A 17,517-nucleotide genomic window follows, 5' to 3' on the forward strand; every position below is an offset into this window, starting at 1 on the left:
CTCACAACTATGAACAGCACACTGCTCCAAAAACTGTATCTGTACATTTCGAAATCTGTCCGTCGCCCAAAGGATGACGCACTCTTCCGTTGAAAGTCCTGTCCATCGCCAGAATGGTTTCCATAAGTAAGGTTGACAAAATCAGTAGAAGTATCGACAAAGCTGGTTGTTTGATTCAGTGACGATGACTGCAAAATATCCCTTGCTACTAATGGAAAAATGTAGCGGGCTTCTTCTGTAAGACTTATATGTCAAATTTATTAAATGTTCGACATCCAACAGCCGATGATTAATAAATCGATGTGCTCTAGTGGTGTCGTTAAACAAAACACATTCTTACTGTTTTGTCCACAAACTGATCTCAGTATCCTGTTGATCTACTGTGTTAATCTTCTTAATAAACTTTCATTTCCTTTGAACTTATTTACCTGCATGCATCCAATTACGTGTCAAGCACGCCTCAGCTATCTGGACCGTCTGTCCAGGACAGTGGGATAGTTGTTGGTTGATAGTGGTTGGTGAGAGAGAAGAATGTGCAGCGGCCTTACACCCACCCATTGAGTCGATATGTGCAGCGGAACCCTTAGACCCTTACACCCACCCATTGAGTCGTTAATACTCGCTCTGCGTGGGAGCCGGTACCGAGTTGTGAACCCTGTACCTACCAGTCTTACACCCACCCATTGAGTCGTTAATACTCGCTCTGGGTGGGAGCCGGTACCGAGCTGTGAAACCTGTACCTACCAGTCTTACACCCACCCGTTGAGTCGTTAATACTCGCTCTGGGTGGGAGCCGGTACCGAGCTGTGAACCCTGTACCTACCAGTCTTACACCCACCCGTTGAGTCGTTAATACTCGCTCTGGGTGGAAGCCGGTACCGAGCTGTGAACCCTGTACCTACCAGTCTTACACCCGCCCATTGAGTCGTTAATACTCGCTCTGGGTGGGAGCCGGTACCGAGTTGTGAACCCTGTACCTACCAGCCTTTTATTCGATGGCTTAACCACGACGCCATCGAGGCCAATACTCTTTCAAAGTTATTCAGTGGTTTTGGAGTTGTTGTTGTGTGTTTGTATAGTTTTTATTATTATTATCAAAATCATTTGTCATAATTGTCACCGCCATCATCATTACTACTATTAAACGTAGATTTCAACATCATGTATTTACTTATTTATTTATTTATTTATTTTTACTTTCAGATTTTAACTTGGATACAAAATTTGAAGACGATGGCGAACGTCACACACAATGTAGGAGATGGAAACTACTCTGATGATGGAGATGAATTACAAAACAGCAAGACTTCACCATCTGGCGACTGGCTGCATACGGAAACCGATGGCCCTGAACACTGGGGCATCATGCTCAGTATAGTTATAACAGGGATAGTCGGCAAGTGAGATTATTATCGTACTCAGTTTATTGAAGTTTCTGACCGTTTCTGACAGTGTGTTGCTGGTCATGCGGCTGATCCAGGAAACGGACAGGATTTTTATTCTACTCTCATCTACACCAGTAAACGATACCTTCTGCAAGATAGAGTCTAGCATCCACATCCTTGCCATGTTGCTCTCCACATGGTTGGTAGTGGGACTCTCGCTGCATAGATTCGTGTGCGTCCACTTTCCCATGACACGGGGACGATTCTGTACCCGGAAGAAAGCTATTGTCGTCTGCTCCACAATGCTTGGTATATCAATTGTCCTCATCGTGCCCATTGTGTTTAAGGTACAAGCTGTGAATGAACAGTGCGTGTCTTCAGATGAACTCTACTATTACCTGGCGGTCATTCGCCTTCTCATTGCCTCGTCACTGCCTTGTGTAGCCATCTTGGTACTAAACATCCTCATAATCATTCAAATAAGACGCAGCAATGCCTTCCGGAACACGTTTGCAAGGGCAAGGTCCCATTCAGCCAATCACCATATGCATTGGTGCATGGTGATAAAGTCTGTTGTGGCTTTTGCTGTTGCCAGCCGCTGTGACGAGTCTTCAATAATTTGCTGAGAGTTTTCGACAGAGATTTGAATATCAAGAGTGGTCCTGACTAACCGTAATGTGCTCAAAAGCTATAGTTCGTCCCATCCCATAAATAACCGTAAGAAGAAAAGTAAAAGTGTTTTGTGTCCAAATAGTCGCTTTAAATAAACACATTTATTTGTTTCTGCTGTTCCTATTTTGTCCATGGAAGACAGCTTTAAGTGCAACTATTTGACTGAATAACAATGTAGTGTGTAAACAAGTAACTTGTATTGAAATAGTAACACCCATTATTTTTACGTTTATGGGTGAACCAGTGGTCGGATCTGAGCTGGACAAGAGGGGTTGTCCTTTTAAGGGTATAATTCCCCCGGGCCCTCACAAAAATGATATTAATAAAAATGTTATAACCACTAGGCATATACGTTCGCTGACGGTCGGTCTAGGTAAATCCATGTTGGTGAGCCCCCTCCCCCCCATGACTGGTGTCTCTCGTTTTGTGTCTATCTCATGTCGGATGGTGCATATCTAACGCTTCTCTATGTCTCCTTTCTCTCTCGTTCCAGCTCTCCACAAAGGTATGTGGGATCTCTCTCTCCCTTGCTGTTGAATGCAATAGCTCAACATCAGAGTGGTCTTTGTGTGACGCCATATAACCGTAAATAAAATGTGTTGTGTCCGTCGTTAAATAAAACATTTATTTCCTTCCTACCATTATGTGTCAACATAACAAATAAACAAGACGTTTAGAAATAGTAACAATTATTTTTACGTTTAGAAAGTGTCGGATCTGAATGTTCCCTCACATGTATGTGTATTTTGTGCGTGTGTGACGCGCGCGTGCCCCCCCCCCCCCTCTCTCTCTCTCTCTCTCTCTCTCTCTCTCTCTGCGAATGCAATATACATGCGTGTCTTTGTGTGCGAGAGTGCATGTGTGTATGTGTGTGTGTTTATGTGTGTGTGTGGAGGTGTGCGAGTGTGGATGTGTCCATGTATGTGTATATTTGTGCGTGTGTGCGCGCGCGTGTATGCGTGCGTATGTGTGCGTGTGTATCTGTATGCGGGCATGTGTGTGCAGGTGTGTATGTATATGTGTGTGGTGTATGTGCGTCTCTCTCTCTCTCTCTCTCTCTCTCTCTCTCTCTCTCTCTCTCTCTCTCTCTCTCTCTCTCTCACTCGGTAATTACCTACCTACCTGTTTATGAAAACACTTACGTCACCACAAATATACTGAACAAAACATTTGTATTGCCTATCTTGACATTGGCGTAACATAATACATGGAAAGCACCCCGCTCAATAACTTCCTAAATTATACAGCAAATACAGATATAGTGAAAGTAAATTAAAATAAACAAACTATTTGAAAACAATGACACCAACATAAATACGAAGGTGAAGGTGAAGGTTGACCTACTTGAAGGTCAACCGGTGTTATTATAATTTTCACCACCGGTCGTAAAGGAATTATGTTCCTCGTATATTTGCGTGACTACAGTTTATGAAAAAACTTACGTGACCACAAATATACTGAACAAAACATTTTTATTGCCTAACTAGAGCGAATAAACAACTAACATAAACAATACCCAACCGTATAGGTATAAAATGTGAAGAAACTGCGTACGCAAATGAGTAACCAACAGAAAAACATTGTAACTAACTTAACAATGCCTACATGTTAGCATCAGGTTATAGACGAACAGAAAATTAATGACTAAGACCACCAAAACTGAGCACATCTTCTGAATAGGATTCCAGTACTATAGGATACACATATCGTTCTCTGAAAACTTTGTGAGTCTTCCATCGACCAACCATCATAGCAGTTTCGGGATTAGTGTTACCTTGCACTGCAGCAGTGGCGCCAGTAGGGCGGAAAGACCTAGGTGTGAAACCCTGACCACTTAAGCCAGCCAAGTTTATGGCATCCTGCAGGATACTTGCAACACAGGCACTCTGGATAGCACGGTATGGTTTACGTAGGGTCAAGAATACAGGTTTGTGCTCACTCTTTAAACGATGAGCTGAAGTGATGTGTATATAGGCATTTAATGTTCCCACAGGATCTGAGCCAGGATCATCTGTACCTGGAATAGTAATTTCAAATCCAGATCTGTCTGAATCATTCTTAATACCAAAGAATATAATTGTCAAATGATTATTGTCACCAAATGCAATCTGATCCATGGCAAAAATCAAATGTTCCATTTCCTGTGAAACAGGGTTGCAATAAATGCCTTTTGGAGCTAAATCGGATGAACGAGCCATGAAACATAATGCTAACAATGGCACTGCAGGTAGACGCATCTGTTGAATAGACAATGTCTGAGAAGCCCATTTACTGAACAAGTTGAACAATGGTAAATATGGCATTACAGGAGTTCTCATCGAAGGACCCGTAGTTCCTGATTTCACTAACGCCGATTTCAGTACCTGGATGTCATGAGTGATCGGTGTCGGCAAGCCTAAACCAGAGTATAAACATGAAATGGCAGCAGACATATTCCGGAGTATAGAAGCTGGTCTATCTGTAGCATCTGCAACCTCACAGAAAAAATCTGCTAAATGACTTGGCGAAACTAACTCTATAGAAATCTGTTTAGCATCACAGAACAATCTAAAACGAACAATCAAACGCTTATATAAATTTAACGTAGACTCTGCCCAATGAAAACGCACCTGAGTGGCAGCACGATTAGACCATTGTTGATCAGTCAGTCGATTTGGGTTTTTGCTCGGTTCGGGCATAGAATTTACCGGTGTGTGCCATAAACTGTTTCGCGGTAGTCGAATTGGAGGCAGAACGCACAGCTTGCGAAGTTTTTGGGCCCAAGTTTGTCCTGGCCACCATGGGGCAATTACTGTTGCTGTCGCTTTTTGTGACACAATTGTGTTCAATACCTGAGGTAGGAGACGAAACGGAGGATTCACATAATTGTTGTGAACTTTCCAATTGTTTTGTGTTAGCGCATCGATCCCTGAAGAAAATGGGTCCATGAACCGACTGTTGTATACCAGAGTCTGAGTGTTCAACATTGTAGCAAACCGGTCTATTGTATGTGGACCCCATACACTGTCTAAATAACACCACGGATTTTGGTGAAGTTTCCATTCGTGTCGAGGATTTAACCGGCTGTTTGTCTGCCTGAAAATTGTCTCTCCCAGCCAGAAATCTTGCTTGAATAGAAATGTTGTTTGTGAGAGCTAAACTCCAAATTGTCTTGGCCACCTTGGTTACTTGAGAACTTGGACCACCTTGAAAATTTATATAAGCCACTGTTGTTATGTTGTCTGATAGGAACTGAACACACTTGTCTTTCAGAAATGGTAGGAAGGAATGCATGGTCAAAAGAACAGCCATTATTTCTCGCACATTTGAAGGTTGATGAGCCATCCTGGTGTTCCAGAATCCCTGGGCAATCAACTGATTTGAAGGCACATGGCCACCCCAGCCTATTGAGCTTGCATCGGTTATTACCTGAATATCCACAGATTTGTACTGGACAGTCACTCCGTTCCACGAATTCAGAGCCTCGAACCACCATTTCAGATCTAAAATGGTACCACTGTCTAAAAGAAGTTTGTCGGTCCATTCTGACCTAGACGAAAGCAAACTATACACATTTCGTAACATAAGCTTTGCCGGCAAAATTGCTTTGGCTATAGAAATGCATTGACCTGTAATACAAGCGAGGCCACGAGCACAAATGTATTTCTTACATAAAGCTCTAGTAATGTCATGTTTAAGTTTTCGGATACGGGGCTTAGGAATACATATCCACACATTACCGTCACCATTTTTGGTAGAGACTATATAACCTATATATTCCTTGGATGCACTAGGAACCAAATCAGATTTATCAAAATTAACAACAAATCCCAACTGGGACAAAACCATTAACAAAGACTCTTTGTCAACACTGATGGATTTGCTACTTGGAATAAAATCATCAACATAAGCAGAAACACGCAACAAGTTCTCACGTAGATATGTTACAACACACCTAATAAGTTTGCAAAAATAATAAGGACTTATTGACAAGCCAAATGGTAAAGCAGTAAAACGGTACGTGATATTATTCCATGTAAAACAGAGGTAATCTCTATAATTCACATGTATAGGAACATGATAGAAACCATTGCTTATGTCCAAAGTCACCAAACTATCATCTGCGGAAATGTTTTGTAGAACAGTTTCAATGTCCTCATATAGAAAATGAGGGGCTGATATGCAGGCGTTTATGCGCCTTAAATCAATGATAAGTCTGTAAGACTTGTTATTTTTTGGAACAACACGTAAAGGTGAAACACATTTGTGAGTATTAGTTTTCTCGATCACCTTGAGGTTAAGTAATTCGGAAATCTCAAAATCCAGAAAATCACGTTCCTTTTGAGAAAACCAACTGTTATTCAGTTTATAATAGTCAACTGGCTTATTAAATGGTAAAGTTATGCCATCTTTCAACCAAATGATAAGTGTTTCATTCGCACCAATTTCTTTCCAAAACTCTACTTTGTCTGGAAGATTACCGAAACACATAACCAACGATGAATCCTAGTCTTGACCATCTTAATTTCCAACATTTGGGTAATGAGGTCTCATCCGCCTTTGATTATGCGCTGTGAAATGGTCGAAAGCATCTGAAGGTCTTGTAAACCCCAAACCACGTGTTTGTCTTTTATGTATAATCAAGGATAATTATTAGATAAATATATTTGTTGTCACGTAATTGTAATTTTTACAGTCATTTTATGTTAAGCTGTGGACAACAATACACGGTGTTCTTGATTGCAGTAATTTAGTTGCACACTAATTGGTCTGATTGCTGAACAGAACTTTATTTCTCTCAGATCACAAAATGGTGATACATTGAGGTGGTTTACAGAACAGAACAGAACTTTATTTCTCCCAGGCATATGGGGAATATGAAATAACAATAGTTGACAGTGACAAGATGGGTTTTGTAGGAGATAAATATATATGTATACAGTAAAATACATATATGTAATAAATAATGATATTCGTCACCTAAAGAACTTTTGACAAAGAGGACACATTCTGTCTTGCCTTTCAATGTTTTGCCATCGGCCAGATTCAATTGGTAAATAATGATTACTAGTCCTGAATCGAATGTATATTGTCCATAGTTTGTCCGGTAAGTGAAACAGATAATTTTCGCTTGAATGTGTTGATTTGAATGTTCTATAGGTAATACATTTTGGATACTTATTTAAATTGTCATTCCATACCTGTATGTATTGATCTTCTACCCTTTGAGACACAATACCAACGAATGCGTTCTTGTTTATATTATTTTGATTTAACCAATAACTGCCCATACCCAATTTGTTTAGTGTATCTTCTATATCAATTAACCACTTAAATTTATATCCACGCTTGGCAGTTTCATACAGCATAATTCTATATAATGTCGCGGATATTTTACAAGTTTTTCCAGTAATCAAAGCGGCCCAAAAGCTAAGCATCCTGGTTTTGATTTTAATATCCAGAGGGAATACACCCAGTTCGCCATAAATCATAGATAGTTGGGTCTTTTTTCTAAGTTTTAATAAGTATATATAAAAAAAACCTGTATTTGTTCAACATTTTGATTATTGCTAAAGCCCCATATGTCTGAAGAATATAATAGAAATGGAATACTAGTGCTATCAAAAATGCGTAACTGACAATCTATAGGTAAATGTAAATGTCTAGTTCTAATCTTTAACAAAATCATTCCTTTTTTTCTTTTTTCTTGTTTTTTTTTTTTGGCTTGCGAAATAACGGTCTTTTTTGCTTGAAGAAATTATCCATTTCTATAAAAAATAATATGATGCCTAGGTATTTATAATTATCTACAATATCTAATTTTATGTCTTTGATGTAAAATGTCTTATTTTTAGGTAATTTTGAACCAAAGATATGTATTCTATACTTATCAGCATTTATTTTTAATTTCCATTTTTCACAATATTCTGAAAAAACACAAAAACACATTTAATGATTTTTGTAAGTCGTCTGGAGATTCAACCAAAATTATCATTAGCGTAAAGTAATACAGCAATGACTATAAATACATCAATATTGTTGTTTTAATATTCCATTACATTGTTCGTCTGTTAATGAATCTTCTAAATAATTTAGATACACAGCAAATAAAATTGCTAGCTTCCAATTAGCTAAAAGCTAAGTTATTGAATACATGACATGTGGCAGAATAACAATTAATCGAATCGTACCGGTAAATATATAAGAAGCATTTGTATATGATTGCAAATATTGAACTGTCACAATTCGATAAACATAAAACAACAGAACAATTCAGTTTTGTGTAGACAGAACTCCCAGAGAAAATAAATTAATTAATAATAAATATTTTAGTGTCCAACATGAGTAGATACGGATCCAAGGGGAGACAGGACAACCGTCCTCCTTTAAAAAATATTCAAGCACCCCTGTTTTTTTTTTTTTTGTTGTTGTTGATTTGTTCCTCTTTTGTTTTGTATTAGGATTCCCTAATTAATCGCTAAATTAAAGTTCGTCGTTAATTTAAGGCTCTGCTTTAAATTAGCGGGCAGTTTCAATATAGATGGAACTTTAACATATTATTTGAAACTAGGTTGCCAATTTCAAACTCACTTTCAAAATAGCTAAAGTCTTGAACCGCTGATATGATACTCTTGTTTTAGCTGGTTTTATATTTAGAGCTCTCACTCTCCCCATTACCGTTAGTCACCCCAAAATATTTTCTGGATCCTTCCCTGATGAGCAAAATCCAGTGAAATTCCCAGTGAGAGACACGGTTAATTAGTTTACGTGAAAGTGTATGAATAGTTTTGCTTCAAGCCCATACCGTTGCAACATTTCAATGTTCTATGTGGTCTGTTCGAGAGACGGGGAAGGAGAAAGGAGATTCGTGTTACGATGTTGAAAAACGTTGGTGTTTGCATGATGACATTGTGTGTAGTACGACTTAATGGTACGTATAACATAACATAAATACAGAAAGACGGATAAATAGACGGATAGACAGACATAGGGATAGAGATGACATATAGAATGATAGTTGAAGTTAAAGGAGGGTTGTTGTTTTTTTGTTATTGTTTAACGATGTCACTAGAGTGCATTTATTTATTGATCTTCGGTTATTGGATGTAGCCAATTTGGTAAGTTTTGCATATATTATAGTCTTACAGAGGAAAACAGTGTCTTTGTTTGTTTTGTTTAACGACACCACAAGAGCACATTGAGTTTGCTAATCGTCGGCTATTGGATGCCAGGTATATGGTCATTGTGACACAGTCATAGGGAGGAAACCCGCTACATGTTTTCATTAGTAGCAAGGGATCTTTTATATGCACCATCTCACAGACAGGATAGCACATGCCACTGCCTTTGATATACTAGTCGTGGTGCGCTGGCTGCTTTTAGTGTTTGTTTCGTTTTGTTTTATTATTATTATTATTATTATGCTTAGTTGCATAGTCTTAGTAGTAAGGGATCTTTTATATGCACCATCCCACAGACTAGGGGCGGTACGTAGCCCAGTGGTTTGGGATATCTTTATAGCCAGTGCACAATGTCATGGCCTTTAATATTCTAGTCGTGGTGCACTAGGTGTTTCTCTTTGTTGTTTGTTGTTTTGTTTGGTTTGGGTTTTGTGTGCGTTTTTATGGGTTCCGTCGCTGTAGTTGTGTTTGTTGTTGTCTCTGTTGCTGATGATGTTGATGAAGATGATATAGGGGTGGCTGTTGTTGTGGTTGTTGTGGATGCTGTATTGTTGTTGCTGTTGGTGATTATGTAGTGTTGGTAGTAGTTGCTGTAGCTGGTGTTGGTGTTGTTGTAATTATTGTTGTAATTGTAGTTTTTGTTGTCGTAGTTGTTGTGGTTTAGGTTGTTATTCTTGATGATTTTGTAGCTGTGGTCATTGTTGTAGTTGTGGTCGTTGTTGCTGATGTTGTCGTTATGGTTGGTTGTTGTTGTGGTGGTGGTGGTGGTGATTATGGTAAATGTTTCCTCCCTGTCAGGAAGTTATTCTAATCGTGCTTTTCAGAAACATGCCAACATTATTGTAGAGTTTAACTCCATTCTATTTTTTTTTCTTCTCTTAAAGATTAATTAAAAAGCGGTTATTTTGCTTGTTTATTTTTTATTTATTTAATTTTTTTAGTATTTTTTTATTTAATTTGTTTTGTTTTGTTTTATTATTACTAATATTATTATTATTAATTTTGTTTTAATATTATTATTATCATTATTATTATTATTATTATTATTATTTAATTTATTTTATTTTTTATGCGGGGAGGGGGGGGGAGGGTATTATTGTTGTTGTTTTGGTGTTTGTTTGGGTTTTTTGTTGTTGTTTATTATTATTTATTTATTTATTTATTTTTATGTATTTTTTTTGGGGGTGGGGGGATTGTTTTATATTTAATGTTAATAAGCTTCATTTTATCTATCATAACCTTAACTCCCTACACTATTTTTACTAATAATTTCATAATTTCGAATTGATGTTTATTATCATATACCTTTTCTTCTCTTTTTTTTGTGCTGTGTTGTCTTTAAATATTTGTTAATTTTTATCAGGAAGGTCTTCAAATCTTGCTTTTCAAAAACCTGTCACCATGAGTTCGATGAGAATATCTATAGCCAGCCCAATCTTTGCCGTTGACGGCAACAACGGCACCGACTGGTACTCTGACTACTGTGCAACATCGGATCATTACGACATGGAACCCTGGTGGATGGTGGATCTGCATGGGTACTTCCACATCCATGACGTCCTCATCACGAACAGGGGAGACGACTACTGTAAGCACATTTACTTTATCTCTCTCTCTCTCTCTCTCTCTCTCTCTCTCTCTCTCTCTCTCTCTCTCTCTCTCTCTCTCTCTCTCTCTCTCTCTCTCTCTCTCTCTCTCTCTCTCTCTCTCTCACTCTCACTCTCTGTTTGTGTGCGTGTGTGTGTGTCTTGATAGGCATATTGTAGAATTATTAATGCTGCTTAAGGTGTTGTTAAACAATAAACTATTCCGTTTCTTTGAAATATGAATTTGTGTTGCAGGGCAGCGTCTACACAGCTTTACCATTGACGTGTTTAAGGAGAACCCAATAGGCTGTGCACGCGCCACACCAGTCCAGTGTTACAACCGCACCGACCCACTGGAGCGTGGTGAGACTGTACAATTTAAATGTCGCTCGCCCGTGAATGGTCGATTCGTCCGTATTAAGAAGTGGAACATGACGGACGTGTTGGACACACTGATACTCTGTGAAGTTCAAGTCTTTACCACAAAGGAAACAGGTTGGTTGGTATTCTTGGTTAGATGGTTGGTAGGTTTGCATTGTTGGGCAGTTGGGTGGGTGAGTGGGTGGGTAGGTGGTTGGTTGCTTGGTTGCTTTGTTCGGCGGGTGGTTGGTTGGTTTGTTGGGTGGGTGGGTTATTGTTGATTAGTTGCTTGGGCGGGTGGCTTTTGGTTGGTAGGTTGGTTGATTGTTCCCTTGGGTGGATAGGTGGGTGGTTGGTTGGTTAGTTGGGCGAATGGGCGGGTGGGTGCTTTGCTGCACGGATGGTTGGTTGGTTGGATCATTGGTTAAGTGGTAGCGTGTCTCGTTGGCCGATTTGTTGGGTAGACGGATGGGTGGTTGGTTGGTTGATTGGTTGATTGGGACGGTGGGTTGGTGGTGGGTTTTTTTAGGCAGCTGGATCAGTGACTGCTTATTGGATGAGTGCTTCATTGGTTTGGTGGGCGAATGGGTGTGTGGCTGGTCTCTTGGGCAGATGGGTGGGCGGTTGGTCTATTGGGCGGATGGGTGGGTGGCTGGTCTATTGGGTGGATGGGTGGGTGACTGGTATATTGGGCGGATGGGTGAGTGCCTGGTCTGTTGGGCGGACGGATGGGTGGCTGGTATTCTTGGTTAGATGGTTGGTAGGTTTGCATTGTTGGGCAGTTGGGTAGGTGGTTAGTTGGCTGGCTGGTTGGTTGGTTGGTTGGTTGGTTGGTCGATTTGCTCGCCGGTGGGTGGATGTTTGGTTTGTTGCGTGGGTGGGTGGCTGTTGATTGGTTGGTTGGGCGGGTGGGTTTTGGTTGCTTGATTGGTCTCTTGGGCGGGTGGGTGGGTGGTTGCTTTGTTGGAAGGATGGCTGATTCGTTGCATGATTGGTTAGGTGGCTGGTTGTCTGGTTGATAGCTTTGTTTTGCAGTTGGATGGGTGGTTGGTAGGTTAGTTGGTTGGTTGGTTGGTTGGGAGGGTGGTTGGGAGGGTGAGTGGGTGGTTGGTTGATTAGTTGGTTGGTTGGTTGGTTGGTTGGTTGGGAAGGTGGTTGGGAGGGTGAGTGGGTGGTTGGTTGGTTGGTTGGTTGGTCGGGTGGTTGGTTGGGAGGGTGGATGGGAGGGTGAGTGGGTGGTTCGTTGGTTTGTTGGGAGGCTGGGAGGGTGGTTGCTTTATTGAATGGGTGATTGGTTGGTATATTGGGCGTTTGGGTAGGTGCTGGTTGGTTGATTGGTTTGTTGGGCGGATGGGTTGTTGGCTGGCTTACTTATTGAGCGCGTGACTGGTTGGTTGGTTGATTTATGGGGCGATTGGGTGGTTGGTTGGTTGGTTTATTGGATGGGTATGTGGGTGGTTGATTGGTTGGTGTGGTGTTTCACGGATCATGCAAGGTTGGTCATCTTTCTTAAAAACACGTTTTTATTCATTTTTCCTACATATTAATTTGAAGAAAAAAAAAAAAAAAAAAAATAATAATAATAATAATAATAATAATAACAATAACAACAAACATAATCAATCAGGAAAAAATAATACATTTAAAAAATTGTTGGGTCGGCAGGGTCGCGTTTCCAGAAGAAAAAAAAAACTTGTTTTGATGGCTTTTTTGTTTTGTTTTGTTGACGGGGAAGGGTGAGTGTGCGAGTGTGTGTTGTTTTTATTATGCTTTTGTTTTTTTGGTTAATTGCTATTGTTTTTGTTGTCGGTTGTGGGGGTTATTTTTCTCGGCTTGGTTTCTTTCTTTGTTTCTTGAACCTGAACAGTTCTCAGGTGTAGGGTAGTTATGTTTGTATACTGGCTTGTTTCTTTTCCATGCAAAGGCGTAGGGTAGTAATGTGCTTGTATACTGGGGGTTTTCTTGTCCGTGCAATGACGTAGGTTAGTTATGCTTGTATACAGGCGTGTTTCTTGTCCGTTCTAAGGCACTGGCTAGTTGTGCGCTTGTATGCAGGCTTGTTTCTTGTCAGTGCTAAGGATTAATCTAGTTATGTTTGTATACTGGTTTGTTTTTTGTCCGTGCTAAGCCGTAAGTTGGTTGTGTGTTTGTAAATTGACTTGTTTCTTGTCCGCTATAATATAATGCGTAGGTTAGTTGTATGTTTATATATTGTTTGTTTGGTTTTTTGTGTTTTTTTGTCCGTACTAAGGCGTAGGTTAGTGGTGTTATTGTATATTGGCTTGTTGCTTGTCCGTGCAAAGGCATAGGTTAGTTGTGTTATTGTATATTGGCTTGTTTCTTGTCCGTGCAAAGGCGTAGGTTAGTTGTGTTATTGTATATTGGCTTGTTTCTTGTCCGTGCTAAGGCATAAGTTAGGTGTGTTATTGTATATTGGCTTGTTTCTTGTCCGTGCAAAGGCGTAGGTTAGTTGTGTTATTGTATATTGGTTTGTTTCTTGTCCGTGCTGAGGCGTAAGTTAGTTGTGTTATTGTATATTGGTTTGTTTCTTGTCCATGCTAAAGCGTAAGTTATTTGTGTTATTGTATATTGGTTTGTTTCTTGTCCATGCAAAGGCGTAAGTTAGTTGTGTTATTGTATATTGGTTTGTTTCTTGTCCGTGCAAAGGCGTAAGTTAGTTGTGTTATTGTATATTGGTTTGTTTCTTGTCCATGCAAAGGCGTAAGTTAGTTGTGTTATTGTATAATGGTTTGTTTCTTGTCCGTGCTGAGGCGTAGGTTATTTGTGTTATTGTATATTTAATTATTTCTTGTCCGTGCTAAGACGTAAATTAGTTGTGTTATTGTATACTAGGTTGTTGTTGTTTTGTTTGTTTTTTGTGTTTTTTTCTTGTCCGTTCTAAGGCGTATGTTAGTTATGTTTCTTGTGCGTGTGTGCGTTTGTTGCATTTATATTCTACTCTCCATAGTATTTACTACATTGACACCTACAGTGAAATCCTTCTAAACCGGACACACTTAGGACAACGTAAAATGTCCACTTTTAAGAGGTATCCGATTTAGAGACGTAAAGTTCTCTACTGATCTTTAAAAAGGACAATGACAAAGTTCCGGTTTTGTGGGAATTCCGGTTTACAGAGGGTCCGGTTTTGAGAGGTTTCAGTTTATTATTCCTCAGCTACTGGATGTCAAACATTTGGTAATTTTGATATAGTGCTGGGGAGAAAACCCGCTGCATATCACCATTAGCAGCAGTGATTTTATGTGTGGATCATCCCTCAGACATGATAGCACATACTATGGCCTTTGATATACCAGTCATGGTGCACTGGCTGGAACGAGAAATAGCCCAATGGGTCCACCGACGGGGATCGATCCTATAACGACCGCGCGTCACACAAATGCTTTACCACTATGTGGCGAGGTGTGTGTGTGGGGTGGGGGTGGGGGGCGGGGGGTATAAATGTTTTGATGTCGGTCTTGGAGAAGTTCTAGTAATGATGGAACGACATTGTAACTTAAAATAAATAATGGCCATTATCATTCACAGGCTGTACTCCCCTTCGACCGTTCTATCGAACACAAGGGACGCGATTCGACTCGGCAAATGTCGTCATATCCGATGTTTCTGACGTCATGAATTGCGCGAGCAGATGTGGCCACCGCGATTGTTTGGCGTTCAACTACAACCAGAACCGTCAACAGTGTCAGCTCATTTCAGCTCCGACGTTTAATGATTCAACAACGATGACGTCATCGTGGGATTACTATGGAGTGGATCTGTGTTGATATGTTTACCATTAGCACTATAGATTACACTTTGTAACTTATTTTGTTTATATTTTCTCCATACTACACTCAGTGCAGTTTATGAGAATAACATTCTTGTCTTGTCTTGTCTTGTTTAACAGCCGAAGTCTTTCTTTTGTCTTTCCTTTTTAAACTGTCCGTAGTCTGCAGGCATTGTAGGATGTTTCGAACCAACAGAATACTTTTAAAGATTAAACTTACATATTAAATACATGCTATTGTTTAGAATATCAGTGTCGGTATATCTATAGTCCGTCCAATATGGAACGTCTTTTTTCATACTATGATATTTACTACAAGTTATTTATTGATTAGCCGATTGATTTGTAAATTGCCCACTTTTTTTTTCTTTTTTTGTTTTGTTATTTCCCAAACACGTTTACTTTTCTTGTTACGTCAAACAAAACTGCAATTAATAGCAAAACACATGTTTATAGAATGATGGGACGGAGTAATAATCTCTTTATCATATAAGTTCAAGCTTAATGCATCGTGTGTTTGGGTTTTTGTGTTTTTTTTTTTTTTTTTTTTTTTTTTTTTTGTAAACTGTACACACAACTTTAATTCCAGTTCGCCATTACTAAATATTCCAATGACGTACGAATGTGACATGGTGTCTTTTTTAATGGAAATGACGTCAAACTCGAATGACGTCATTTTGGATGCCGTTACATCAAAATAAACTATGTGCTTAACGTGTTTTGTCTTCTGGACGCTGGACAGCTTTTAGTGTAAAATTGCTATTGAAATGTTTGTGTGTGATGACTATTAATGTATACGTCAGTTATGGAGTGTCACCCTAGTACGTTTGCTTAAATGTTAATAAACCTAGTGTCGTGACGTCGATTAATTTACATTTGCAAAGTTATCAAATTCTTGAAGTATATGATCTCAAACATATCACACACTTTGATTGCATACAGACACACATACATACATACATGCATACATACATACATACATACATACATGGAAGCTTCGATAAATCAGAGCGTATCGTGGTTAGTCTTGCAATTTGCGGGCGAATCGGTGCCACAGGTTCGAGCCTCAGCAACGGCATGGGACAATTTGTGCGGCCAGAAAGGATGTAAGTACCCCCTGTGCCAGTGCGTTAATATCTATGTATGTACTAGTCAACCTCGACATACAATATATAGATATTCATACATCAATACATACATACATACATACATACATACATACATACATACTCAGTTACTTACATACATACATACATACATACATACATACATACATCAATACATACATACATACAAACATACATACATGTATGTAATAGTCAACCTCGACATACATACAATATACAGATATTCATACATCAATACATACTAGCCAGTGCCAGGTCTGCCAAACTGTTTCATGCACGTAAGCGGGATCGACCGCGTACAGTGTAGGCCCCATGCATATGGTTGAGTTAAAGAAACTTCCTTTTTATGGAAGCTTCGATAGCTCAGAGCGTATCGTGGTTAGTCTTGCAATTTGCGGGCGAATCGGTGCCACAGATTCGAGTCCCAGCAACGGCATGGGACAATTTGTGAGGCCAGAAAGGATTTAATTATCCCCTGCGCCAGTGCGTTAATATATATGTATGTAATAGTCAACCTCGACATACATACAATATATAGATATTCATAAATCAATACATACATCTTGTCTGATCTTGTCTTATTTATACACGTACGTAATGTATTAAAAGAATCATATTCCTTCTTTGTTTTGCCATCGTCAGCCTTATATATATATATATATATATATATATATATATATATATATATATATATATATATATATACATAATGCGTTAAAGTAAACCTATCCCGCTTTTGCCGTTGTCAGCCGTGTTTATACACATACATGAAGTGTTAAAGTAAACCTATCCCTCTGTTGCCGTTGTCAGCCGTGTTTATACACATACATGAAGTGTTAAAGTAAACCTATCCCTCTGTTGCCGTTGTCAGCCGGGTTTATATACATACATACTGTATTAAAGTAAACCTATCCCGCTTTTGCCGTTGTCAGCCGTGTTTATACACATACGTAATGTGTTAAAGTAAAACTATCCCTCTGTTGCCGTTGTCAGCCTTATTTATATGCATACATAATGTATTAAAATAAACATATCCCTATTTTGCCGTTGTCAGCCGTGTTTATACACATACTTAATGTATTAAAGTGTACCTATTCCTATTTTGCTATCTGCCTTATTTATACACATATATAATGTATTAAAGTAAACATATCCCTCTTTTTGCCGTTGCCTGTCTTATTTATACACATACATAATGTATTAAAGTAAACATATCCCTCTGTTGCCGTTGTCTGCCTTATATATACACATACATAATGTATTAAAGTAAACCTATTCCTCTTTTGCCGTTGTCTGGCTTATATATGCAAATACATAATGTATTAAAGTAACCTATTCCTCTTGTGCCGTTGTCTGCCTTATATACACAGACGCATACTGTATTAAAGTAAACCTATTCCTCGTTTGCCGGTGTACAACGGCCCGAGTGTGTAGTAA

The 17,517-nt window shown here is 39.1% G+C and overlaps 2 protein-coding genes across 2 annotated transcripts; both read left to right on the forward strand.

Moving 5' to 3' along the window:
- The first annotated feature begins 1,465 nt into the window (after nt 1-1,465).
- On the forward strand, nt 1,466-2,011 carry LOC121366416. Its single transcript, XM_041490872.1, has one exon. It carries the CDS (start codon nt 1,466-1,468, stop codon nt 2,009-2,011), a length of 546 nt encoding a protein of 181 aa, XP_041346806.1.
- Nucleotides 2,012-8,847: 6,836 nt separating this feature from the next.
- LOC121366417 (fucolectin-1-like) lies at nt 8,848-16,153 on the forward strand. Its single transcript, XM_041490873.1, has 4 exons — nt 8,848-8,967; nt 10,581-10,805; nt 11,059-11,298; nt 14,713-16,153. Exons 1-4 carry the CDS (start codon nt 8,913-8,915, stop codon nt 14,949-14,951), a joined length of 759 nt encoding a protein of 252 aa, XP_041346807.1. The 5' UTR covers nt 8,848-8,912; the 3' UTR covers nt 14,952-16,153.
- The last annotated feature ends 1,364 nt before the right edge of the window (nt 16,154-17,517 follow it).

Source organism: Gigantopelta aegis, unplaced genomic scaffold (assembly GCF_016097555.1).
Source record: "Gigantopelta aegis isolate Gae_Host unplaced genomic scaffold, Gae_host_genome ctg5584_pilon_pilon:::debris, whole genome shotgun sequence".
NCBI lineage: Eukaryota > Metazoa > Mollusca > Gastropoda > Neomphalida > Peltospiridae > Gigantopelta > Gigantopelta aegis.

Excerpts from the sequence above, each read along its gene's own strand:
- LOC121366416 (XM_041490872.1), top strand. The coding sequence starts at position 1,466 with ATGCGGCTGATCCAGGAAACGGACAGGATTTTTATTCTACTCTCATCT.
- LOC121366417 (XM_041490873.1), top strand. The coding sequence starts at position 8,913 with ATGTTGAAAAACGTTGGTGTTTGCATGATGACATTGTGTGTAGTACGA. Across the intron at positions 8,968-10,580 it reads GTGTGTAGTACGACTTAATG|GAAGGTCTTCAAATCTTGCT; the intron begins GTACGTATAACA and ends AATTTTTATCAG. Across the intron at positions 11,299-14,712 it reads CTTTACCACAAAGGAAACAG|GCTGTACTCCCCTTCGACCG; the intron begins GTTGGTTGGTAT and ends TATCATTCACAG.